Source organism: Crotalus tigris, unplaced genomic scaffold, assembly GCF_016545835.1.
Source record: "Crotalus tigris isolate CLP2741 ecotype Arizona unplaced genomic scaffold, ASM1654583v1 scf7180000018301.7375997, whole genome shotgun sequence".
In the NCBI taxonomy this organism is placed as follows: Eukaryota; Metazoa; Chordata; class Lepidosauria; order Squamata; family Viperidae; genus Crotalus; species Crotalus tigris.
Window position 1 is genome coordinate 709,201 of NW_024096931.1, and position 27,058 is coordinate 736,258.

At 51.6% G+C, this 27,058-nt stretch overlaps 1 protein-coding gene across 1 annotated transcript; it reads right to left on the reverse strand.

The window, feature by feature from the left end:
• Positions 1-817: 817 nt before the first annotated feature.
• Positions 818-26,794, reverse strand: COG7 (component of oligomeric golgi complex 7). Its single transcript, XM_039349656.1, has 18 exons — positions 26,644-26,794; positions 23,824-24,041; positions 22,081-22,229; positions 19,888-20,004; positions 16,637-16,805; positions 13,855-13,937; positions 12,359-12,481; positions 8,504-8,702; positions 7,307-7,434; positions 6,011-6,165; positions 5,508-5,624; positions 4,271-4,336; positions 3,913-4,096; positions 2,826-2,963; positions 2,601-2,684; positions 1,956-2,070; positions 1,641-1,784; positions 818-1,168 (listed from the first exon to the last, which is right to left on the reverse strand). Exons 2-18 carry the CDS (start codon positions 23,987-23,989, stop codon positions 1,002-1,004), a joined length of 2,304 nt encoding a protein of 767 aa, XP_039205590.1. The 5' UTR covers positions 23,990-24,041; positions 26,644-26,794; the 3' UTR covers positions 818-1,001.
• Between the last annotated feature and the right edge of the window lie 264 nt (positions 26,795-27,058).

The window sequence follows — 27,058 nt, forward strand, 5'->3', positions numbered from 1 at the left end:
GGGGCAAGAGGCTTTGGCCCACAAGCTGCACTTTGGGGAACAACGTGGGGTCTGGGCCAGCCCCCCCCAGCCAGGTTCAGCCTTGAAGAGGTGAAGGCCCAAGCTACACCTGGAGAAGCACCAGAGGGACTTGGGGAGGACAACACCTTTTCTTTTCTTGGCTCTGAGCTTGTTGTCCCCAAATCCCTCCACCCCGGCCAAGGCTGCCTCTGGCCAGGTCTGATTCAGCCCTTTCCCCAAACTGCCTCTTCTGGCCACAGGGGGGGGGGCTCACAGGTGGCCCCTCGCCCTGGGCCGGCCGCTGGCTTCACCTCCTTGCAGACAAGCAGCCAGGAGGGCAGAGACCGACCTTCCGTCGTTGTGTCCCAGATTCAGCCCAGGCAAGAGTTAATTGGGGCTTTGGAGAACCCAGAGCTGCACGTCAGGCGAAGCTGGATCGCTCCGGAGGAAGAAAGGAGTGCAACAGCTTGGCTGTACAGAGTTCACTCAGCCTCCTGGTTGCACCTACGGACCAGTTCCTTGCATCACTTGGAGGCCTCACAGGCTCTCCACCCTAGACGAAGGGCCCTCGTGCCCTGAGGCTGGCCAGCCCCAGCAGAAAATGAGCAGCAGAGGAGAAACTGCCCCCCCCCTTCCCCACAACCGTTCCTTAGTCCAGCCACTCTTAGCCGCCTTCCGCGGGACCCTGGTTGAACCCCAATTCTGAGGTTGCCCCCAGTCAGGACTCTCCCTCCACTCCCCCCGCCCTCGGATCCGATTCCACAAGGAGGGGCAGGCTGGCTGCAAATGCTCTTTTTGACCAGCTATCAGGCAGAGACACCTTTGAAAGAGATTTATTGAGTACTTAGAAAACTTGTCTGAACATACACAAGTTTTTTCTGGCCTCTTTCCTCTCTCACAAGGAAGAGAGAATTCTACCCTGGGGGGCAGGGGGGGGCGCCAGGCACACTTCTGGCCAGGTGCAGCCATGGGGCCCACTCTTGGGCTGAGAAATCAACTGCTCAATAATCCAGGGCCCTCATGGCGGCAATTTTGCTAGCCAGGCGGCGGGGAAAATTTCTGGCCGTCTGCTTGTAATCTTCAGGCTTGGTCTTCAGGAGAGTCACTGTGTTCTGCAGGGTCTTAGAAGGCTGCAGACCCAAAGCATCCATCACATTGATTAAGTAATCTGCAAGAGAAACGAGCAGCATCGCATCTCGGCTCCCCAATCGCCAAGAGAGGGGCAGTCCCAGGACAATGGCCAGAGCAGCACCGCATCCGGCAGGGACTGAGCGACTGGATGGGAAGCCCTAGGAAAAGAGACTGAAGACGCTGGCTGTCCTTAGTTTGAAAAGGCAGGGTGGGCACAAGAATACTCTTAAAGGGGCTGCTCTCCCTTTTTTATAAATGCACCCCTTGGGTTTGAGATCCAGAGGGGCAGGCAGAACAGAAAGAGTCCCCTGGCCATGGGGCCAATGAGCCGGTCGCCTGCCTCCCCTGCAGATCCTCACCTGGAAGCCAGGCAGCCCGATGGTAGGAATGCCAGAATCTAGTTCCTGAGCAGGGGGGGAGGAGGCTGGGTGACCCTCAAGACCCCACCCACATGCAGGGCCTAACCTGGGCCTCTCCCCCCCCCCACGCCAAACATCCTTCTTCCTCACCAATATCTGTGGCCAGCTGCTTGGTGGAGTGCAGGGTGAGCTCAGGGATCTGTAGGACGACCTCGCAGTACGTCTGCATCGTGGCCCTGGCGAGAGAGCCTAGCCAGTAGTCCGCCATATTGTCCAGCTCAGGGACCTCATCACCTGGGAGAAAGAGGAGCGCTAGTGATGATTGTCCCGCAGCTGCAGTGGGCTTCTTCCTTTCGAGAGGGAAAGCAGGGCACTGCCCACATGAGCCATCCTGCAGCTGCCTCTTTGGGCCAAGGCCGGTTCCTGGGGCAGGGGAGGCCTCCTGGCCCCCGTGCACTTTCCCACCTGGCTCTGGAGGAAAGGGCAGCTTCCCAGCATGCAGTGCGAGTTCCAGCGCTGCGTCTTCCTGGGTCACGAAGGGCTCCAGATGAAGAGGGAGGGACATGATGTATTGGCCGATCTAAGAGGGAGGGAGGAGAGCAACTGGTCAGGCAACCCCAGCCTTTCACTGGGGTCACTCTGAAGCCCGGCCAATTGCCCCCCCGTGTCTCTAGAGGTGACCAGCGCATTCCTCTCCAGGCACGTCCTGAAGCCCAAAAGAGGGGCTCAGCCCTCACAGTCCCTGAGGTTTCTCCTCTCCCTTTGCCCTCGGAGGCCCCTTTCTGCAGCTGAAGCCCCCCAGAATGACCCTCCAGACCCGGAGCTGCCTCATCCGTGGAGGCCGGCCCTCCTCAGCTGCTCCTCTGCTCTGGTGCTCCAAAGGAATCCATCAGTACCTACAAGGGACTCAGGCCGGACCCCTGAGGGGCTACAGCTCCCTACCCCTTTCGGGCTGCCCAGTTCTGGAAATCGCTGAAGCGCGGCTGCCCAACCAGGCCTCCGTCAGACCGAGAGCAGCCTCCTCTGAGGGCGGGGAGGGACCAGACGCGGGACTAGGAGGCCCTTGAGATCCAGCAGCACCTGTGTTGCATGTGTGAACCCTCCACCTACATTGCTGATGTATTCCAGAGGCGTGAGGCTGAAGTTGGGCAGGTCATCGGTGAGGATCTCGCCCGCGCTACTTGCGCTCCAGCTCTAGGCAAGGAGGAGCAGAAAGGCAGAGCCTGACTTGTCACGCAGAGCGACCTTCCCTCTTTCTTCTCCCACGGTCCTCATTCAAGGACGCTGTGGGGACCCCCGCGTCCTTGCCCATCAGGCTACTTACAGGACACTCACCTCCATCTTGGCCACCAAGAGGAGCTGCTGCTTGATGCGAAGGAAAACCGAGTCAAAGGCCAGCTGGTGAGCAAGCTGGTTGAGGCGGGTGAAGGCAGAACGCGACGCTGAGAGCAAATTGTGGCTCGTCCCTTTCTCCTGCAACGGGGAAGGAGGGGGCAGTCAGGACAGGCTCCCTTTGCTCCCCTGCACTATCCAAACGCGTCCTCTCCCTCGCCAGAGCAGCTGCGAAGACCCTCAGCAGCAGCAGGAGAGCAAGGGACCTTCCCTGTCAATCAATGGGGGGGGGGGGCCTGAAACATCCCCAGCTACCCTGAGACCGAGAGAGACACCCGGGCAATTGGCCTCGGAGTGCAATGAGAGGCTGCTGCCTGAAGCTCCGACTGCCACGATGCTGGCTTGCACAGGATCCTGGGCGTTTCTCCCCTAAAGGGACCCCCGGGGGGGGCCAACTGGAGACCCGGCCCAAGGCCATCCAGCCTCTTCATTTCCATGGGAGATAGCGGACATTCAGTTAAAGAACTGGAGGAGGATAATAAAGCTTGGCGGATCTTCTGGGGGAATCACAACTCTCCTGCAGGGTCAGGAGGCCTGGTCATCAGAGACTCAACTGGCTCTCTGGGGCAGGACGGTTTGGCCGAGATGCTGCTTGCAAACTGCCTTGGGAGACCGTATGCCAGAGAAGGCGACCAGGCAAATGGTTGAGGCTCGACCCGTGTGGTGGGGCCCCCCAAGGAAAGAGGAGTACGCAGAATTTGGCTTTGGCGCCACTCCCGAGAACCCTGCCTTTGGCATTTCTGAGCACAGGCAAAGGTGTCCTCCATTTTGCAAGGCTTTCAGAACGGGGGCCTTACCCTCTACTTGATCACCCTTGGGGTACCCAACCTGTTTTTAGGAAAGAGGCGGAGAGGGTCTGCCGGAGTCCTGCATGCCGGGAAAAGCAAGCAAGGTGACAGGAACTCTGAAGGGCCCAGAAGAGCAAACACTCGTAAGGAAGAACCACCACCCCCAGCCCCTCCCACTCAGAAAGCCTTTTGGGGAGGGGGGTAAGCAGGGGTGGCTCCTCTGCCTGCCCAGCCACGCCCACCTTCAGCGTGTAGAGGGTCTCCAGCAGGGCAGCGTACTCTGCCGGGCTCTCCTGCTGCAAGTAGCAGTACTCCTGCCAGGGGTTCTTGATGTGACTCTGCTTCTCCGGGCTGCGCTCCTGGAAGCCGCTCAGGCTGCAGGGACGGTAGGACTCCAAGAGAAACTTCCCGGCTGTGGAGAGGATCCTGCAACCGGCACCGGGAGACAAAATGCCCTGAGCACTGAGGGTGCCCCAGAGCCCTGTCTGTCAAAGCTTCAGTGGGGAAGAAGAACTGGGAGAGCGGGCCGGGCACTGGTGGGAGACGGGCCAGCCCCTGCCCCACCCTGCCCTTTTCTGAACAGCCGCCCAGCAAACCCACCTGTTGGCCAGTTGCTGCTCAAGGTCTCCACACTGTCGCAGGAGCTCCCCACAGGCGGTAATTATTCTGCAGGAAAGAGATGCTGGTGGAATCGCTGCCCCCAAAGGCCCCCCCCCTCCTCCACGAGAGCCCTGGGAGAGCACAGGCAGAGGGGGTCTTCCCTGCAGTGAGAAGCCACAGGCTGGGATGGAAACGCTCCAGAGGTCCCCCGAGTCTCTCTAGGACAGTGTTTCTCAACCTTGACCATTTTAAGGCATGTGGACTTCAACTCCCAGAATTCCACAGCCAGCAATGCTGGCTGTGGAATTCTGGGAGTTGAAGTCCACATGCCTTAAAATGGTCAAGGTTGAGAAACACTGCTCTAGGAGGAATCTCGTGGTTACTCCAAATACAGGCAATCTTCAACTTAACTGCAGTCCAGAATTACGACAGCCTTGGAAAGGGCGCTCCAAAACACCTCTGGTTGTCGCAAAACTCTGTGCTGCCACCCCCACCTGGCATATGGCTGAAATCCTGAAGAATTCAGCTCTGTTGCTGCACCCACCAAAGGAGCTGCCTTCCGTGCCTCATGAGCAGAGCTGATCTCCTCCGACAAGCAACACCCTCAAATTGGTCCAGAGATGGGAGGAGGCCAAAATTCAAGCAAAATTCAAGGGGTGCACAGGGGGGGGGGCTCAGGTGGGTGGGGGAGGCCCTGAGAGGTCTAGAACAGGCCGAATGCAAATGTCTCTCTGCTCAGGGACTGAAAACCCTACTTAAATTTCAGCCAGGAAGATTTTACGCCCCTGAACAGAGCCTCTCGGGGTCTACCTCAGCCCGAGACACTCCACACTCCTTAGCTGGGACTCCATCTGTTTAATGACTGGTGAGATCACTAAGTGACCACAACGGAGAGCACCAGGACTGCAGTCGTTGAGAGAAGCAGTTTGCTCAACGGCCAAGATTCCAATCCTAACTGTGGTCGTTAAGTCAAGGACTACCTCTACATACAGGAAGCCTGGGTCTCGTGGATTGGTTCACTTTCTCGAGGAATCCACTATTCTTTGGGCACAAATGCCCCTCCGCCTGCCCCCCAGGTGCAGCAAAGACACTTGGGTGCTGAGTCTAGATCGCTGTGGCTAGCCAAGAAAAGGGAGGAAGGGGGTCAAATCTTGCTCAGGTGAAGGAACAATGCTGAGCTCTGCAGAACGCTCCCCTTTCACCCCGTTCGCCTTTTGCAGAAGATATTTTTCCTCACCGAATTGCATTCTGAAAAGCAGTCCAGTCTTCCTGGAAGTGGGAATCTGAAGGCAGGTCATCCAGCCGGCATTTCTTCCTGATTGACTGCAGGGCGTTACTGAAGTCCGAGGTGTATCTAAGGAAGGGCCAGAGATAAGAGCCGGCAGGCAGCCCAGGCCCCTGTGGGTTGCCCAGATGGGAAAGGAAGATCTGAGGGAGGGTACAAAGTTGATTCTTTGCCCCAGGCCAGCCAGCCTCTCTTCTGCATTAGAGAGCCCTGCAGGACCTGGAAAGCTGGGAAGGGGCAGCGGATGGTATTGATCATTTCCTCCTGTGGCCATGGGGAGCAGAAGGAATCCAGGGGCATCGGAGTCCCACTCATCTAACAGCCAAATTCTCCACTTGCAACCCTTGCAGGGGTGGTGGTGTTGAGCTGGTGGAGAATCGGGTGTCTGGAGAAAGCCCCCCTCCCCTGGCCCAGAGGCTGGATGCAGGGAGCTTTCCCCAGGGCCAAGGACTTACTTGCTGAAAAGGGCTTGCAGGGCCGCAAGGAGCCCACCCACGCCCAGCCCGTCCGTCAGCGTGAGACAGTTGTCCACAGCCGCCAAGGCCAGACCAAAGAGCTTGTTGACCGAATGGCTCAGCTCCTGGACACAGTCCATCACTTCCCCGTGTTCCTGCGCAGGACACAAGATCACAGCTCACGGCCAACACTCTGGAGCGGCAGGACAGCCAGTCCAAATTGGGACAAACTGGGAATAAGGCAGCCATTTCCACTGGGCTCTTCTGGAGCCTGGCACCACCAGCCAAGCCCTATGAAAGGCCCTCTCTGCCTGTGCCCAGAGGACCTTCTGCCCAGCTGGAGCACCGAAGTTTTCAAAGCCTGGAGGACGGGGCTGCTCTGAGGAGGGAGAATTCTGCAAAACAGGTCCAATTCCTATGGGGAAATCTGGGTTCCAAGACCCCCCAAAATTGTTCTGCAGTTTCTATTGCCTGAGAGCACCAGGTGTCAATGCCAGAAATGACCTTTCTAAAGCAAGAGTGTTTAAGGGGGTCAAACAGAGGCAATAAGCAAGAGGGCAAAATCCCAGTGCCCCCCACATCTGGAACTCAGTGCAGCCTGTCACAGTCACTGTCCTCCCAAAATAACAAGGGCAGCATCCAGCCATCTGTCTGGAGCCTGGGGGAAGGGGGGGCAGAGGCAGATTTTCTTTGCACTTCCTAAATTTTAGGTTTTCTTTAGAAAGAGACGATAAGCTCTCCTTCCCCCCCCCCCAAGCTTTTGAGCTGGTTCCAGGCCCATCCTCCAGGAGAAGACAGACCTCCCCTTCCCTCCCAAGGTACCCCAGGATGCCCCGGTGAAGGAACCTCCCAGGGTGAGCTCAGCTGGGGGGCTTTTACCAGGAACAAACCCCACAAGGCTCCGGGACAGCCCTGTTTTGGGCAGACTTTCTTGTCTTTGGTGTGTGTTCTAGCTTACAAAAGCGCTTCACTGTCAGTGCTTATGAGCCTCCTCTTCTCTTTCAAGCCCACAACGCAGAACCAACAATTGAGCCAATTAATGACAGTTTTTATAAGCCTGGAGAAAGCTAAAGGGAAGCCAAGCACAGCAGCCCCCTTTTCAGCCACAGCAGGTCCCTGGGAAGAGGCTCCTCCATCCGGGGAGGCGGAGAGTGGAGCCTCTCGGCTGCAGAACCCTTTTAGAAGGGTTCGGAGTTCTGAAGGTCGCTCAGATGCTACAAAGCCAGACTGTCGATCCACAATTGTCCCTGACGACGACAGGATTCCTTGGGGACGGCAGCCGAGAAAGGCTCTTACCAGAGGGACCGCGCTCATCTGGATGAGGAGATTGTCCTCCTCCAGGGCCCGGTACTGCAGCTGGAAGGGCTTGTAAGGGCTGAAGACGGCCCCCACCAGTTCCGCCACCTTCACCAGGTTGCACTCCCCTAAAAGCACAAGAGTGGCATCACAGGAGGAGGAGGGCCACAAGGGGGGGGTCCCCACATTGCCTGCATCCCCCCCCCACTTTTGCCAGTTATTTTTATACTAAAATTAAATCTGGGGCAAGAGGAGAAATTAAAAGACCCATAAAATTCCCAACACTGACAACAGTGCTGGCAAAGTCTCTTGCAAACACAAAAGACGCCTCTTTGCTCCCCAAACTCTCCAAGGATCCTTCTCCAGACTCCTTGGACAGTAGGAAGGAAGGAAGGAAGGAAGGAAGGAAGGAAGGAAGGAAGGAAGGAAGGAAGGAAGGAAGGAAGGAAGGAAGGAAGGAAGGAAGGAAGGAAGGAAGGAAGAAGCCACAAGGCAGGGCTGCTAAGTTTTTTTTTTTTTTTGAATAAAGGGCAGTTACTAAAGAAACAAAAAGAGGGCTTTAAGTGTTTACTCTGGAAAAAGCGTATTTAAAATCAAATCCTTCCACCCCACTATACACTTAACTGCTGTGTCGCTTTTTATTTAATTAATGGGGAGAGGGAGAACTTGAGACATCGCCCCCACTATACAAAAAGACAGGGACTCTGTCTACTCCAGGAAATGCCTGCAGACAGCCTGGAACAGCTCACATTTCTTTTGGATGGGGGGGGGCTTCATTCCGCCTCATAGCCAAGAGGGCAGCTCTCCACCAAGTGGGGCACTTCCCACCTGATCTCTGAGAAGAGAATTAGCGTGCGAAGAGGGGCAGCACGGAGGAATCAGGTGATTGGGGGGTGGGGGGGGGAAGAGGCTGACCACTGGTTCACCTTTACAGAAATCAAAAGTGCTAGGCTGTATTTACTCACAATAGAATGCAAATTGTTCTGCTTTGGCAAACACTTTAAACACTGTGTCAATACTGCTCACTCAAGTCAAACAAAGCTCGGTACAAGTATTATGTAACAACTGTAAAAAAGACCGCCAACGCAATACTAGCAAACGGTGTTCCTATAAAACTTCCCTGCAGAAAAAGAAGAAGAAAAAAAAATGCCATGCCCCTGGACATTTGGGCAGGGTGTCCAAGCGCCAAGGACTTACCCAGACTGGGCAGCATCGCGGCTTCCAGCCCACGTGCAAAGTAGACGGTGGTGCCGTACAGCCCCAGGAGCTGGCTCAGCTTGCTTTCGGGGCTGCAATGGTCCATGGCAGCACTGAGGCAGGTGGGCAGGGAGGGCGTCAGCGCACCCAGCACCTGGAGCAGCAGGACAGTCACCACCTGGTGGGGGTTCTGGAACACCTGTGGGAGGAAGGGAGGTAGAAGCAGGCCAGGAGGCTTGGCCAGAGCCCCTGAACGGAGGCCAAGGCGAGAGCAAAAAGCTGGGGAAACATGGAGACCATCCAAGCCTCTGGTTGCTGACAGCAAACTCCCCAGGTGCTTCTAGAACTGGGGGCCAGTTTCTTTTTTACCTTTTACGCGGCTTTAGAATATGTTCTGAATATAGAACCTAGTTTGAATAGCTTCATATAGCTTTGAATAGTCTTGGTCTGCATATTTATTCAGCTGACCCTTGTCTGGAAAAAACTGTGAGTAGCAGCCTTGCACCTCTGCCAGCATCTCCTCCTACGAGTCTGCTCCTTTGTGTGCAGCATCTCAGCTACATCAGAAGCGACTCTGACTCTCTGAGCTACCGCAAGCTGAGACGAATCCCGTCTCAGGTCTGGCAGAGGACCCTGCTCGGGAACCCTTTGGCCCACTGAAGCCAAGGCTCCAGAGCTCTGCCCCAGATCAGAAGAGGGTTGCAGGGCATGACAGCACTGTGGGACAGGCTTGCTCTCCGGCCCTTGGACAGCCATTAAGACCACCACCGTGATTTTTCTGCCCTCTCCTCCATCTGCAGGGGTCAACAAGGAGGGTCCTCTAGGCCTCAGGCTCCATGCAGGGCACAGGGGTGGCTCATAACTCAGGAAGTCTTGCAGGGAAAGCGGGAAGAAGCTCCCCTCAAAGGAAACTGGGCAAACGCCATGCCTTAAAAATGGATTAGTCAGCAACACCAAAAGAGGTGCTAAGCCTCTAGTTCAGTGGTTCTCAACCTTTTTAATGCCGCGACCCCCAACTGGTCGTAAGTCGAGGACTATTCAACCGGTCGTAAGTCGAGGACTACTCAACTGGTGCAGCAGACTGGGGCTTTTGGTGGGCTCAGCAGGGCAGAGACAGCCTGGACAATTCCTATTGGCTTTTGAAAGCCAATAGAATTAGACTCTATTCAAGAGAGTCTATTCTATTGGCTTTCAAAAGCCAATAGAATAAAAGGGAGTAGCACAGCTAAGGAAAAGGGGGAAAAAATGGCGGACTGCGTTGTTTGACGACCCCCGTGAAATGGTCGTTCGACCCCAAATGGGGTCCCGACCCACAGGTTGCGAACCACTGCTCTAACGTCTCTCTTAAAATGTAAATTCTCCTTGTTAGTCAAGATTGGATCTTAAAGCAGCCTTCAGTTTAAACCTACAAGTAGAGAAGAAGGGGGAACCCTTGGGGCTGCACCCCTCTTTTCCTCCTGGGCATTTTTAAGCACGGCTAATTCCTAATTGTGCTGTTGCAAAACATAATCCAATGCTGAGACCCCCCTCAGAACTACGGGAAGGCTCCTGCCCATCTTCTTGCAACTCACTTCCCGCCAAAAGCAGCCAGTGCTGGCCCAAGTCTTTTCCGCTCCCTCTCCGAATGAGCCGGGCACTGGATGGCTAAACTGCAGCTAATACGCCAGGCCCCAGGTCTCCAGTTCACAAAGATATGGGCGAAGGATGGGGTTTGCAGGCAGCAGACCAAAGTCCTCAACGGGGAGCAATGGATGTAATTCTTATCACTGGACTGTTCTCTACTTAATGACATATTTCAGATATTATCTTCAGAACTCCGGCATAAAGATGAACACCCAGTAAGTGAGACAACAGGAATTGCTTTAATGAAGCTTGGATTATTTGCTGCATTTTGCAGTGCTCTGAGTCTTACGTTATTATAATTAAGGGTTAAAACACAAAAAAAGGCACATGGGCATTTGGGCTCTGTACGGGGAGAAAGCCATGCACTCTGAGCCCCCTTACTCTGCCCCTTAGGGCTGCTGGTTGCAGGAAGAGAAAGACCTGGGCACATTTGAGGGATGATTTTACATTGGACCATTTCAAGGAGGGATCTGATCAGAGAGGCTGAAAAGCTGATAAGAAATTTGAACAATCATTACATCCCATCTAGCACTTTTACAATGCTTCAGTCATTCCCGCGATTAATGAAAAATACTAGTAGGTGCAGAGCCAATTTCTACCCACAGGGCTAGACTTGGTTAATGGTCTCTAAATGCAGGTTTAGATTATATGGGGGGGGGGGAAGCAGAAAAAGTTGTCAGTGTTAGAGAAGCAGATGTGGTGAGAGAGAGAAGTGGGTCACCACCGATGAGTTTCCCACCCCCCACTCCCTGCAGAAGCTCCAGATGAGCAGTCTGTCCCTTGGAAAGTAATCCTCCACGTTTGAGGATCCTTTTGAGATGGGGGCAGGGGTGAAGAGAGAAGCTCTGGCAGAAGGAAACAGCTGGAGAAACAGAGGTGGCCACATCCCAAACCAGCAGGGAGGCCCTCCGGTCCCTGTCCAAGCGATACCAGGCCTCTTAAAGAGGGGTGAGTTGCATTTAAATCCTGCACCAAAGAATTTCTGGTTTTTTGTCAGAAGGAGCTGCTCCGCGTCCGTTCCTGGCTTTATTCGCAGTCGAGGCCACAAGGAGGCCGAGAAAGGTTCTTGGGAAATGGCCCAGGGGCAGCTCAGTCCGTCAAGGGAGCGAGATCAACCCAAGATGGCAGGCATGCTCTTTCCAGGCCTCCTCAGAGATAAGCATCAGTTCTCCCCTTCACGGGTGAAAGCCTCAGGACCTCATCTACCAAACTGGCCGCTGCTTCCCCAAACTCCAGCAAACCAGTTTGCCAGCAGGAAACCCAGTTCCTTTCTGCCGCTGGGGGTGGGGTAGGCAACAGATCCGCAGCTGCACTTTGGGACAGGCCAGGGACACACAGCTCCTCTGCCACCAGGGTTATCTTGTGTGTCTGCCCACCAGTTCTGGTCACAGCAGCTGAGTGAGGCAGCAGCAAAGGCAGCAGAGTTAAAGGGCGAAGACACAAGAAAGCCCCACTCCAACACACAAATCAAACAAGGTTAAAGCAAGGCATCGGGCCATTTGCAGTGAGGTGCCCAAGATTCAACTGAGCACTTCCAAGACCTTCAGGGATCCAGAGAGATTACCGCCTGTGATCTTGGACAAGCAACAATGACTGTACCTCACAACTGCCCTAGTTCAATGCCCTGATGTGGCAGAGTCTTTGGCATCTCAAAGAACAGCAGAGTTATGACAGCATAAGCGTTTATGGATCAAACAAGTATTAATTTAATGAGACTTCAGCGCTGGCTGGGCAGAAACCTGCCTAAAACTACATAACAGGAGATGGTTACAAGGATATCTAATTCTGTATCACGCTTCAAGTTCACGCAACCTCAGATTGGTGGCATCTGTTTGGGGAATGGGAGACATAAGGCAAGTGGTTTGCCAATAATTAGTTTACGTGCAAGCCCTTTTTATGCAAAGAGACGTAAACGGTTTAATCTTGCAAGGAAAATTCCTGAGGCACTAAATCCAGTTGAGCTACAATGGTTGTTAAGGAAACCCTCGGGGTGATGGGGGCACAACATCAGGTGAGGCCAGAATCTGGAGCTTTGCAAGTCCTCGTCAGGTTGACTGAGCAACCTGGCCACATTTCAAGTAGATGAAGGAAGAGATAGAGCTGCAGGGCAGCCTGGGGAGGAAAACAGCACCTGCTGGGCTCCTGTGCCTGGGCGGGGAGAGGCTGAACTCCTCCTGAGCACCAGCATATTGAAGCTCTGGACCCCACGGACCCCTCCCCTCCCAGCTGTACCTGCGTGGCCCATTGCAGCTGCGAGTGCCATGTTCCCAGCAGCACTTCGTAGAGCTCTGCCAATTGCCGATCCAGGAGTAGGTCCGACTGGCACAGATCCTGCCACGCTGCCATTAACTGCACCTGGGAGCAAGGGAGAGGGTCAGGATCATGACCAGGATAGGGCCATTTAGGGTGGCACTGAGAGGATGACGGTTCTTGCCATATAGAAAGCGAGGGGGGAGCTGGAGGAAAGTGACTTCACTGTCAGATAAGCTCCAGACCTGGGCTCATCCAACCCCCCAGTGGCCGTCTCACAGGGCGGCCATAAGGGCTGAAGGCCTAAAGCAGCGGTTCTCCACCTGTGGGTCGGGCCCCATTTGGGGTCGGATGACCATTTCACGGGGGTCGCCAAACAACGCAGTCCGCCATTCCCCCCCCCTTTTTCCTTAGCTGTGCTCCTCCCTTTTATTCTATTGGCTTTTGAAAGCCAATAGAATAGACTCTTTTGAATAGAGTCTAATTCTATTGGCTTTCAAAAGCCAATAGGGATTGTCCAGGCTGTCTCTGCCCTGCTGAGCCCGCCAAACGGTGTTGCACCATTTGAGTAGTCCTCGACTTACGACTGGTTGGGGGTCGCGGCATTAAAAAGGTTGAGAACCACTGGCCTAAAGTCTTTGAGGAGAAGTTGATAAACCACGTCCAACAATCCTAAAGACCCATCACCCACATTACAACCTCTGGCCTCTGATTGACACGTAAGCCCCTGGGGATTAAGCAGCATCTTCAGAGCTGTCTGTGTGTCTCATCAGAGCAGCTCTTGGGCGCTCATGGATTCCAGAAGCCTACAGCTGCCTGGAGCAGCCCAGAGACTTCTCCTGCAGCCCCGCCCTGGCCAGTGAGGAAGGGGCAAGGCTGGGTTGGGCCGCCCTTAAGGGGAGCAGTGTTCTGCCCAGAACACACCCCTCGCCTGGCCAGGAGTGTTGCTTAAGTTATAAAATGGGCAAAGGCCCAAAGTGCGTGGCAAGGTCTGAAAAGGAAGGAGGAAGGAGGGGGAGAGGAGGAGGAAGAAGAGAGGTTTCTCAATCTGCTTCTCTTCCTTTCAAACTTACACGCAGTTTTAGGGCTTAGAAGGAAGAAAGTGCCAAATTTGGACCAACGAGTGCCCACACAGGCCTGGAAGGACCCCTGGTGGCTTTCGGCGGAACTGAGCAGGAGAGCAACTCAACGACAGACTTCTGAACAGGCCTGAATGCTGCTCATCTTTTTTGGGGACGTGGAAAAAGACTCCCACCTATATCCCAGATCCGCTGGCATGAAGCAGCCCAGCACCCCATTCTCCTGTGTGGACCTGAATTGGTGGACTAGGCCAGCCCATGGCTCTCGAAGGCATCACCATTGTCACCAGCCAGGGGCACTTTCAGAAACGGTGCCCACCTTTCCCTCTCCTATAGCCCAAATGTGGGGGCTGAATAAAGATGGGAAGTCCGCTTCGCCGGCTGCGAGGACCCCAATACCTTGTGGCACTTGTAGTAGTAAGCCAGCAGCTGGGGCATCCGGTCAATTTCCGTGAAGACTTTCACAAACAGCCGGGCCTGATCTGAAAGCACAATTTCTTCCATCAGTCTGGCTTGGACAAAAGCAGGTTCAGCTCCTGTTCGACCCCAGTCCCGATGCCTCTACCCACCCACGCTCCTGCCCCCAAGAGACCCACTGCAGCATCCCTCCTTCGAGAGGGGGAATAAGCCCTGGAGATTCATGAGGGGGGCACTTCATAGGGAGCCTCTGCACAGAGGAGACCCTTCTCAGGGAGAGGAGAAAGCAAGCTCTGCTTTGCCTGCCACTTCTACGTCCTCCTTCCAACCACATTCCTCACGTCCAAAGCCCCTGGGAGCAAGACATCTGCCAGGGTATCCTCTTCACTTTGGGGGGGTAGAATAATAAAGTCTGGATGCAAATAAATGAATAAACGGCTCCCACAAATAGGGGTCCACATTGGGAGATGGTCCAAGCACCCCTGACAAACGCAGCGCAGCCTGTCGCTCGCAATCCTGGCCACCCCTTAATGGACGGAGAGAGCCAACCCAGGCAGGGCCAGTCACAGCCAGTGCTTGGCATAAGGCTGCCCCCACCTGGTAGCCCAGTGGCATAACTCCAAGAGATCCCATGGTAATCACTGAAGGCAATCCAAGGGCAGAGCTTCAAGCCTTGCCCCACAGGAAACACTCGGGACAAATTCACATCCCCGGCAGGCCTGGAAAAAGACATCCCAAAAACCAGACCTTCAAAAACTACAGAACCCCTTTAAGATGCTTAAGTTTGGAACTGCCCATCCACGAAAAGGCCTCTCCCCAGCCTCAAACTCTACAACTCTCCATCCAGCTGGTGCTCCTCGGTCCTTCCTTCTTCAGCAGCAGTAAGGACCAAGGTGAGAACCCCCTTGCCAGCATCCGGTGGCCCCAAAGGACCACATCCACCGCAGACAACACCCAGAGGGGAGCATCCCTGTCCCGGTCAGTGATTGAGCTATGACCGAATCATCTCGTGTGGCAGAACCAGAACAGAGTCCAGATTTGAGGGTTCAAGCCTCGGTGGCCCCTGGGCGTCTCTGGAGTTTTGGGAAAGTACTGAGGGGATGCTAGGGAACAGACTATTAGAGTTTCCAGCTGCCCCTTTGCCCCCAGGAGGGCCACATGAGGGCGCTCTTGGAAGACACTCCTGAAGTTGGAAAGCAGCACCCGATGTCAGAATCCAATTATATTTCATTTCTAGTTATCTACTATGGAAAAACCTGTTTCTGCTCTCTCTGGATTCTGTCATACTACGAAGGGGAAGGGGGATGAGCAAAGGGGTTTTATGGCTTTCACTTCCTTCCTTACAACTTCAAAAGGACTGAATGTGGATTCTCACCAAGAGGACTGACCATAACAATATGGCCATCACCTTTCATCTACTCCTCTCTGAAGTCTCCCTTTTGCTGGCAGAAAGGGAAAAGGGGGGGGGGGACAATGCAGCGCCTGGAGTCTGGGAAAAGAGAGGAGGAGGATCATTGCCCGGAAGAACTGTGGGGTGGGGGGGGCTGCTTGAAAACACTTAAAACATTGAAGGGTGGGAGAGAATTCCTCAGATCCTGTCTAGCACATCTACAATCATTTTCTCTTAATAAATATGCCTGTTGGAAAAGATATTCCAAGAGTTCTGTATTCTTAAGATGTAAAGTGAGGTGGCTCCTTACACCCGAGCTGCGTTGCCCGAAGGACAGGACTGCAGGAAGGCAGCGGGACCAGGGAGCACGGGGTCTCTTTTCTGCCCTCCCCCAGATGAATCAGCGCTCTTGGCTGCTGAATCCCAACCCCAACCCCCAACCCCACCCACCACCCGGACTTGCAGATAGTTCTCTGCTTACGACCATAACGGGGCCTCCGTATTATGGTTATAATTCGTGATGGTCATAAAGTGGGCCATCATGGGACCAATCTGATTCAATGACTTTTTTAGCAGCCGTCATTAAGTGAACATGGCAGTTCAACATTAAGATGTCCAAATGTTCCTGCCAGTGCCTGTCTCAGGTACAGCTTTCTCCGCCATCCAGAGACCTCGCACAGGAGCTCCGCTTCTTTTTGCAAAGACCTGCTAAGCCCGCAACCTGCGCTTCTTTCAGACACTCCAGGGGGCCCTTTCAGCTGGGGTGGCTCAAGCCAGTGACAGTCATTCAGCACAGGGTCAAGGCTGTTTGGTGACGAACATTCGAACCTACTTGAACCTCCCCTAAACCTGAGCCACCCCACTTTGCATCTTAAGAAGACAGAACTCTTGGAATAATTCTTCCAACAGGAATCCTTTATTAAGAGAAAATGGTTGCAGGCGTTCTAGACAGGACTTGGGGTCCAAGCTCTCCCATTCGAGGTTTTAAGGGGTTCCCCAGTAGTCCCACCCAATCACCCCCCTCTTCCAGTGACAGTTTCAGGCATCACAATCCCACCCCTTTTTTCCTTTCTGCCGGCTGGATGGAGACTTCAAAGAAAACTACATGAAAGGCAACAGCTCCATTCTTATGGTTAGCTCTTTTGGCAATACACACAATCAGCTGCTTTGAAGTGTACCGAAGGAAGTGAAGGCCATAAAGCCCCTTTGTTCACCCCCTCCCCTTCATCGTATGGCAGAATCCATAGAAGGCAGAAATGGGGTTTTTTATAATTGATAACTAGAGATGAAATATAATTGGATTCTGACAGTTCCCTAGCAAGCACCTCTGGGCACAGGGCCTCCCCCTCCCCAGGTAAGTCCCGCCCCTCTTACCAACGGACTGCGTGCTGAAGGCAGAGACCATCTGGGGGCTCGCCAAGGCCTCCAGGCGGTTCTTGAGCGCCTCCAGGTGCACACACTTCTCTGAGTAGTCCGGTGTGTCCACCAGCACAGCCAGGCTGCTCTGCATGCTGGTCAGCTTGTTGGAGATGAGAGACACGTCCTGGCCCAGACAGGGGGGGGGGAGGAGCCTGGTTAGTTCCCAAGCAAGACCCTTCCTGCTCCCTTCCCCAGCTCTTCCTGGATATCCTTCCTCCAGAAGAGCAGAGAGGAGGCCTTCTCTTTCTCCTTCCTTATTTTTATTCGCCTTAGAGCCAAGGGCAACCAAAAAATAAATAAATAAAAATATAATTATTAAAAACAGTATTTCAGGAGTTAAACTAGAAACCCGGAGGACATAAATTGAAATAATGTGTCAACCATCTTGTAGTCACAATTCCCAGCCAAATGAGCCTTTAATACAGGCAAGTCCTCGACTTACGAGCACAATTGAGCCCAAAGTTTCTACTGCTAAGCGAGACGGTTATTAAGTGAATTTTGCTCCATTTTATGACCTTTCTTGCCATAGTTATTAAGTGAATCACTGCAGTTGTTAAGTTAGTAGCACAGATATTAAATGAATCCGGTTTCCCCATTGACTTTGCTCGTCAGAAGGTTGCAAAAGGGGATCACGTGACCCAGGGGCACGACAACCGTCATAAATACGAGCCAGTTGCCAAGCATCTGAATTCTGATCACGCGACCCAGGGGATGTTGCATTGGTCGTAAGTGTGAAAAACGGTCGTAAGTCACTTTTTTCAAGGGCGTTGTAACTTTGAACAGTCACTAAATGAACTGCTGTAAGTCGAGGACTACCTGTATTTTAATGCAGGGGTCTCCAACCCCCCATCCGTGGACCATTATCAGGTCGTGGCATGCCAGCAACCGGTCCGCACAAACAAGCAAAGCCCCATCCGCGGGATTCAGGCCCCCCCATTGGTCTGCAGAAAAACCTCTCTCCACATAACCGGTCCCTGGTGCCAAAAGGTTGGGGACCCCTGTTTTAATGGAATATTTACAGCATCAGAGTTTTATGTGAACTTTTTGGATCAATCAAAATAAAACCATAATGGTGATATGGAACATTTGACAGAGAAGGAAAAACAACTTTCCTATTTCTGCTTTCTTAAAATGTTCAGTAAAAATGATTTTATAAATTGAAACAGAAAACTCCAGAGTGAAAGGATAATTCTAATTTAAAAAATCAAAGAAAAAAAATCAATAAAGTTTCATGTTGAAAAAAAGGGGCAGAACATAGAGAATTAATGCAGATCCTAAATCTCCCCGTTTTTTATTACATTTATACTCTTTAGTGGTCTTGTTTTTTGTGCAGTTTTGATTGATTGATTGATTTGTTGATGTTGTTGTTCTTGTTTCTTTAACTGTATGCGCCTCCCAGAGTCACATACAGGATATGAGGTGGGTCTCAATTCAAGCACCTTCACAAGAATCACCAAGGAAGAATTCCAAAAGATCACAGATGGTAGAGGAAACCAAGACAGGACTCGGGGCAGGCTGGGGGGGGGGGAGAAGACGGGGCTCAGGGCAGGGTGTGGGGGGAGGAGGGAATCGCAATAGTCAGTGATCAGAGCATAAATTCGTCTCTTCCAGCTTCTTGTTCATTTTGGGGCACTCTCAAAAGGCAGAAGCAGCAGTTCCCCAGCTGCTCTTTGGCACCGTATAATATAGTGGGTCGGGACCCCATTTGGGGTCGAACGACCATTTCACGGGGGTCGCCAAGCAACGCAGTCTACCATTTTTCCCCCCTTTTCCTTAGCTGTGCTACTCCCTTTTATTCTGTTGGCTTTTGAAAGCCAATAGAATAGACTCTCTTGAATAGAGAATATTTCAAAAGCCAATAGGAATTGTCCAGGCTGTCTCTGCCCTGCTGAGCCCGCCAAAAGTCCCATTCTGCAAACGGTGCTGCACCAGCTGAGTAATCCTCAACTTACGACCAGTTGAGTAGTCCTCGACTTACGACCGGTTGGGGGCCGCGGCATTAAAAAGATTGAGAACCACTGGTATAATATTTTCAGACAATACTGCAGGAGCTCCCCTAACCCCCAGCCAGGTCTTCTGGCCAGGCAGAGGCCACCTGCTCATCAGAGAACAATTCCCCAAAGAGCCCAGGGGCTCCTCTGGCAATAGCTGCTCCTGGGGAAGTCGAAGAAAAGTCAGGGCCTCTGACCACTGGAGGGAAGGGACGCCATTCATTTTGTTCCTTTTTATTACTGTAAGCCTCCTAGAATAGCCCCACGGTGAGACAGGCAGCAAAGAAAGAAGTCAAGGAGTGGCAGGTGTAGTGTGAGTACAGAGGGCTGGAGGAAGTGCGGGGGGGGGGAGAGACCTACCCCACCAGCCTGCAACCTTCCCTGCCAGCTTCCCCATTGACTTTCTGGCAGGGAAAGTGGCAAAAGGCAGCCGTGTGACTGGGGACGCTGCAACCGGCTGACAAGCATCCAAACTGAGACCATGTGACCATAGAGGTGCTGGAATGGCTGGAACTCCAGAGTCCAGTTTTAAAAGAATGGTCATAAGTCAGGGAGTACCTTATATTGAAGGGGTTCCTGAGCGCCGGCCGGATGCTCATGCAGCCCAGTTCCCCTCTCTCCCCCCAGCCAGGCTGCCAAGCCACAAAGGTTGGGTCTGAAACCCATCGCATTTCATTACACTTCCAGCTTCGAATGATGGAATAAATGCAATTATTCTCCATAGTCCTAGAAGGCAGGAATAAAGCAATAAGGAAGAAGATTCCGGCTAGAATCTGTTTCAGATTTTCCCGGAATCTTCTTCCTTATTGCTTTATTCCTGCCTTCTAGGACTATGGAGAATAATTGCATTTATTCCATCATTCGAAGCTGGAAGTGTAATGAAATGCGATGGGTTTCAGGAAAATGCAATTCCGGCTAGACCTCAGGAGGAACTTTCTGACTTGATGAGCTGTCAGGCAATGGAACAAGAACTAGTGAACTATCTTTCGTTGGAGGTTTTGAAACAGAAATGAGATGATCAGCTGTCAGAGATACTTTGGTGGATGCCAGACTAAACAAATGGTTGAACTAGATAACCTCTAAGACCCCTTCCGATACTAGGTTTCTGTCAAATTATCCCAAATTAACTGATTTACCTGATCCCTTCTCTGAGCAGCCTTTAGGCATTCTAATCTCTTTACAGGATATTGTGTGTAGCTGTAAACGTTGAAATACCTGTGTTTTAAATGTCTCTTCAATGTCTGCACTGAGAGTGCTCCACTTGTCTGCTTCCTGGAGTGAATCCACAGCCAGCTGCATTCGGGATTTTACATGGTCGAGTTTGATTAAGACCTGAAACCAAGAGAAGAGAATCTCAAGGTTGACCTGAGGATCCTTGGGGCTCTCTGAGCTGGGTTGTTCACGTTTCATTCCCTGACCAGTTGCCAGTTACCTAACATCACCAGTGCCAGGCGTGTGGGTTTTGCTCCTGTTTATAAGATCTGAAAACACCGAGGCCATACCGCGTTTCCCCGAAAATGGGATCTACCTCGAAAATAAGCCCTAGCCCGATTTTCACGCCTGCAGCAAATATGAGCCCTACCCCCAAAAGAAAGCTCTACTTAAGAGCCTGTGTAGCTGGCTGCCCGCCCATTCTGTCTGCTTGCTGGCGGAGTCAGGCAGTGGCGGCTGGAGCAGCCCCTTCCTCGTCTCCCCTCGCTTCCCCAAAAAATCCCTTCACTAACCTGCGCTCCAGCTCGTTCTCTGCCACTGCGTGCAGGGCAACAAAAGGAGCCTGTGGGACTACTGGTAAAAAAAAACTTTCCAACTTTGCGAGATCTTTTTTTTTTCACAAGAAGTTGATAGGTCGGATCGATTTTTTTTTTTTAGTCCCACAAACTTCTTTTGTTGCCCTGCACGCGGAGAATGGAGCTGAAAAGGAGGTTAGTGAAGGAATATGAATGCCCTGGGGTGGGATGGGGGTAAGGATAAATCCTAACCCCCCCCCCCCACCCCAGGCTGGGTGGCCAAGGATACTGTTGGGGCTTCATCCTCCACGCACCTCCACTGCCTCCCAGCATGGGTGCATCACTCAGCCCCCTGCTTCATTGTGGCAGCAAGGAGGAGAAGCTTTGTCCTCCACCGCCCCTCACCTCGCTTAGTGGCTGCGGCACCAGGGCATCGCTCAGCCTCCGGCTTCATTGCGGTGACGAGTAAGAAGAAGCGGACCCACAATCCTGCATGGGGCTGCTGGAACCGCCACTGCGAGGCCAGGCAGTTGTCGGCACATTGATGGCCTGGCTGCGGGGCCCTCTGTCAGCACATGCGGGGCACATGGGGCAGCTCCACACCTCTCCGCCTCGCTTCGTCTTCCACCCCCCATGCCTCGCTTAATGGCCGCGGCACCAGTGCATGGCTTTGTCCTCTATCCCCCCCTTGCTTTGCCATCCACCCCACCCAACCTCACCTCACCTCACCTCCTGCTCCGTTGCAGCTGCAAAAAAATAAGACCTACCCCCTGGTGTTTATTTTCACGACCAAAAAAATATAAGTCAGGGTCTCATTTTCGGGGAAACCCGGTATTACAGGAACTAATTTCCCAGGCTACTCTGCTTTGGACAGGGTAAAAAAGCCCATTTGAAAGACTGTACAAGTTTCTGGTCATCACAGCCTAAAATGGCATCAACAAAATGAAACTCAGAGAACGGTTATCTGGATGGTGTAGGGCAGTGTTTCTCAACAACTTTAAGCTGTGTGGACCCCAACTTCTAGAATTCAGATAGCTGGCTGGGGAATTCTGGGAGTTTGAAGTCCACACAGCTTGAAGCTGCCACGGTTGAGAAACACTGGTATGGGGACTAAACAAAATCCTCTGGGGGGGGGGGTTTGAGAGGAAGTGGGAGAGAGTTTAACGGTCTTCAGGCAGTTAAAGGGTAATGGAAGTTTCTCCAGAGACAGCGCCGAAATCAATGAAAGCTGATTCAGCTTAGATATGAAATGGGATGCCTCAGAAGTGCTGTGTTTTGCCTCACTGGAGGATTTGCAGAAGCCAGAAAAGTCATTTTGGTCAGAAATGCTTTAGCAAGTCCTACACTGAGCACAGTACTAGAAGATCTCCAAAATCTCCCCTTCCTGATGCAAGATTTTATGTAGTCTAAAACCGAGCTATTTCCTTCAAATAAAAAACAGAAATAAATATCTGGGCTTAACTGCTAGGTAGCTTGTAGGGTACCAATGTAAGAGACCAGTTAAATTCATTTCAATGACTATTTCAGTATAAATTTTAAAACATTTCTGCTGCTATCTGAATAAAATATCAATTTTTAACGTATTTTTTCAGGGATGCTCATTTTTATCCATTCCACCACAGGTGTCCAGGAAGAGACGGTGTCCATCCAACCCATCAGCCTGGAGAGAAGCCAGAGGTACCTGCATGGACTGTGCAGTGTCTTCCTCCAGCTTCTTAATGTCTTCCCTCACCAGGACCATCTGCTCCTTCAGGAACGCCGCTTCCTGTTTCAAGGCTTCCACTTCCCGCAGAACTCTGGGCATGCTCTGGAGAGCCTGGTGGCTTGTCTCTGTAGTAAAATAAGGAGGAGGTCAGGCACAGCTGCAACTTCCCAGAAAGAGGCAGAGGCTGCACCTCTGGGAACGCTGGAACTGTGCCACGAGAGCAGAAGGGTGTCCATGTGACAGAAAGCGGTAACACCTGTTCAGCATAGAGACAACAGGCTTACAAATATTTGATCAGTCAATTTAAAAGCAATGTGTGAGATAGGCCACCATTGATCAATAGTTAAGAATATGCAGTTTCAATAAGTGTCCATTCCTGCTTACTTTCCTATATTAGGTGCAGCAATGGCACAGTAGTTAAAATGCAGTATTGCAGGGGCTAATTCTGCTGACTGCCGGCTGCCAGCAGTTTGGCAGTTCGATCCTGACCGGCTCAAGATTGACTCAGCTTTCTGTCCTTCCGAGGTGGGTAAAATGAGGACCCAGATCGTTGGGGGCAATCGGCTGACTCTGTAAACCACTTAGAGAGTGCTGTAAAGCACTATAAGCACTATATAAGTCTAAGTGTTATTGCTATTATTCCTATATTCTCCTCCTCCTCCATCACCACGATCATCATCATGTTTTTAATTAACCAGACTTTCAATGAAACTCTGCTATTACTACATCTTTACCCCAAAGTAACCTGCGTGTGAAAACTCCATAAACTCCATAACTTTCCGGAAAGTTATGTCACCAAACTGGATGACAATTTCCCCTTCCCAAACATTATTTTGCCAGCCAAGGAGATTGATAAATGGAGAGAATGGAATCAAGACAAGACAGCAGGCTTGTTTAAGGGCTACTGGCACAAAGAAGCAAAGGATGAGGAGGACCCTGTTATTATTCATTCAACCTAACAATAAAATCCATTATTACAGACTATAAAAAATTAATCTCATTACTAAAATTCACTCTCTTCTCACTTTCACCATGTGTCAAAGATGACAATATAAATGTTGTTTTACATTTTGAACTTGTGTTCCTCAATTCAGATATCTCAAAAGTAGGTTTCTTGTAAAAGAGCGGAAAAAACCTTCTTCAAAATATAGAAGTGGGAAAACCCTTGCCAAAAGCAGAAAAACAAACTTAGGCTAACCACTTTTTTTTAAAGGCAGCCTCACAAATATTTATATTTTAATATAAAATTTTAAATACATATCTATGTTATATAATATCTATATAGAGTAGAGTAGAGTAGAGTAGAGTAGAGTAGAGTAGAGTAGAGTAGAGTAGAGTAGAATAGAATAGAATAGAATAGAATAGAATAGAATAGAATAGAATAGAACAGAAGCTGGAAAGGACCTTGGAGGTCTTCTAGTCCAGCCCCCTGCTCAAGCAGGAGAACCTACACCATCTTAGACAGGTGATTGTCTTTATATTATATTATATTTATATTATACTAACCACTGTACCACATGTCTTGATTAAACTATGTAATGTTGGTATAGCAACACTAGCAAATAGCTTCATATGTGGCTTGTAGGAACATCTGCAACCTGCAGTGCAAAAATAACCTGGGCTGTACACTGTTGCCCAAAGCAGCTGCTTCCAGCGCACAGACCAGGAGTGGCCCTTGAAACTTCCAAAGCGAATTCCCCTCAATGATAGCAGCATCACCTTCCACGGCATTGTTGACCTCCTGGATAAAAAGCTGCAACTTCATCACCAGGGTAGCTGCGTGCGCATCTACTTTGCCAGGAGCTTCCTGCTGCACAGCCCGGAAGGCCCCGTTCACCCAGGTCTTGACCTCAAAATCGTCAGCCAGGAACTTGGAGAAATCCATAGTGGCTGCCACTCTTTCACCCTCGCCTGGAACTGGTCAGTAACTGCGGCACCTGATGATACAAGGGAAACAGACAGGAATAGAAGCCGTAGTTCAGCAAATGCTCTGTCTGCAGAACGTCTTAATTTTTAAAAAAAGAGAGAATACAGGGTATTAGCATTACTGTGAATGCCATTTGTCTGAGGACTTCTGCCCTGGATAGAGGATTCTATTAGAAGACACACGCAAAAATGAAAATCCTAGGATTTGGCAAGCAAAGATCGTCTGTGAAATCCTTGGTGTTCTCTGAGCTTGGCTGTTTTTTTGCAGCAGTCTCATTAGCCAACATCATCAGTACTGGTGAAGGTGAAGTTTGCTCCCTGTTTATTTTAAGTATTTATTCCAAATATTACTTTTATCAGTAACTCAAAGTGGCAAACATATCCAGTTTCTTCCTCCTATTTCCACAATGAGACAGAATCACTGGTCCCAAATCACCCAGCCGCTTTCGTGCCTAAGGCAGGACTAGAACCAAGATAAAAGGCAAGCAGCTTGTTCTCAGATGTGAGTTGTTTCAAAGTATATTCCATGGACTTCTAAAAAACTTCATGGGGTTAAGAAACTAAGAGCAAAAAAAAAAAAAAGTTCACTCAGGGACTACCAATTTCTTAGAGCTTAGCTTCTTGATTAGGGCTTTGGGTTTTCTTTTTAATTAACAGGTTCCAATGCCTGAAAAAGTTTGAAATCCTCTTCTCAGACTCTTACCCAACCAGGCCAGGAGAGCTGTCATCAGAAAGATCTGGAAAGATCAAGGTTATCTACTCAGTCTCTGAGCTTATGCCAAAAATGTACTCAAAGGACAATTTTAAAGAAAATGCAGCATCTTTATCTTTTGAAATCTGTAATTAAAAGAAATACAGAATACTAGGGCTGGAAGGGTCCTTGGAAGTCTTCTAGTCCAATCCCCTGCCAAAGGAAGTTCACTCTTGAATTTCATGATTGTCACTCTTTAGCTTTAATGGAGGGCTGATAAGTCTAGCAAACTGCTATGTTTCTCTAGATGTTAGGCCTCAAAGAATTACCTATAGGACAGATTTGAAACTGGGGTATTTGCTGAAATGTAAATAGATACAACATTCTGGAATGTGTACAAATGAGGCAATAAAATATTTTTATTTTATTTTAATAAATAAATCTAAATCTCTCTAAAGCAGTGGTTCTCAACCTGTGGGTCGGGACCCCATTTGGGGTCGAACGACCATTTCACGGGGGTCGCCAAACAAGGCTGTCTGCCATTTTTTCCCCCTTTTCTTTGGCCACGCCCCTGGCACCCGGTGATGTGTAAGTGGTTGGGGGTCACCACACCATGGGGAACTGTATTATGGGGTCGCGGCATTAGAAAGGTTGAGAACCACTGCTCTAAAGAGAGAGGGCCACTTTGGAGTAATGGTTAAAAGCACCAACCAGACTAGAAATCAGGAGACCATGAGTTCTAGTCCCATTTTAGACGCGAAGCCAGCTGAGTGGTCATGGTCCAGTGACTCACAACCCTAGGAAGGAGGCAAAGGCAAACCACTTCCAAAAACCATCACAAAGAAAACGGCAGAGACCAAGCCAGGCAATCACCAGGATCAAGACTGATTCAGCAGGACCGAAACAAGAACAGTCAACATTTTAAAGATTATGGGGAGGATAAAAATTACAATGGCAGCCCAGAAAGAACTTGGTTTAATGCAGTGTTTCTCAACCTTGACAATTTTAAGGCATGTGGACTTCAACTCCCAGAATTCCATAGCCAGCATTGCTAGCTGTGGAATTCTGGGAGTTGAAGTCCACATGCCTTAAAATTGTCAAGGTTGAGAAACACTGGTTTAATGTGACGTAAGATTTATACGGTGCAATGCTTTGGTGTCATGGTCAGAGTATCAGGCCAGAAACTGGGACATGGCGTGCTTCATAGTCCTGCTTTAAGGGTGAAGGCCTTGGGCCAGTCACTCCCTCTTAGCCCCAAGAAGTAGGCGATGGCAAACCACTCCCCGAAGAACCTTGCCAAGGGAACTACAGGGACTGATCCAGTCCCCACAAGCCAAAATTGACTTGAAGGCAATAATAATAAAGTGAGCACCAGGCCTTCTAAGCATTCCCATTCAGACAACTGATTTTTGCAGCACTGACACCACAGCCTGGAGCAGGAGGTCTCTAAACTTGGCCCCTTTAAGACGTGTGGACTTCAACTGCTGGCGTTCTGGGAGTTGAAGTCCACACGTCTTAAAGGGGCCAAGTTCAGAGACCCCTGGCCTGGAGCAATGTTTCTCAACGGGGCAAGTTGCAGATGGGCGGACTTCAATTCCCAGAATTCCCCAGCGGCACCTCCAGCTGCTGAGGACCGCCCCCCTCCCCTTCCAGCGGCCACATTCAAAAGGCCGGCCTTGTCAATGCGCTCGGGCGTTACGACGAACCGCATCGGGGCGTCCACGCGGGAACTGGCCACGGCGGGGGGGGGACAAGCGAGGCCCCTGAAGCAGGAGGAACGCCCGGCGGGAACGAGGCCTCGCGTAGCCCCGCGGAGAGGTTCGGGCTCTGCCCCATCGCGGGGCCGGGAGTTCCGAAGGAATCGGGTGGGGAGCCGCGCCCCTCACCTGAGGGGCCCCCTCGACGGGACGCCCCCAACTCACCTGCGCGCCGGCGCATTGAGCCTCCGCGCCCCCGCGGGTCCAAGGCGTTGGGCCACCATCTTGGTGTCGGGCCTGCGGCTTCACGCCTCTCCAGGATTTCCGGGAAGTCCGCTCCCTTCGCTGATTGGCTGACAGCCGACACTCGCGCCCCCGGATTGGGCAGAGTCTCCGCCCACTCAGCGAGGAGTTTCTTTTCCCGGTCCCGCTTGCCTTGGAGAACGCGCGAAGGCAGGCAGGCGCGAATCCAACCGGGGCAGCCTCTTCCCGCGCTGTGGCCCAGCAGCAGCAGCAGCAGTTCGCCCTCTCAGTGCGGGAGGCCCGCAGGCCCAGCCGAATCCCTCCAGGCAGCCGCCCGTTTGGGCTTCCCCTCCGCCCGTCAACTCCCACTCGCTCTCGGGCCGCTGCAGCGCCTCGA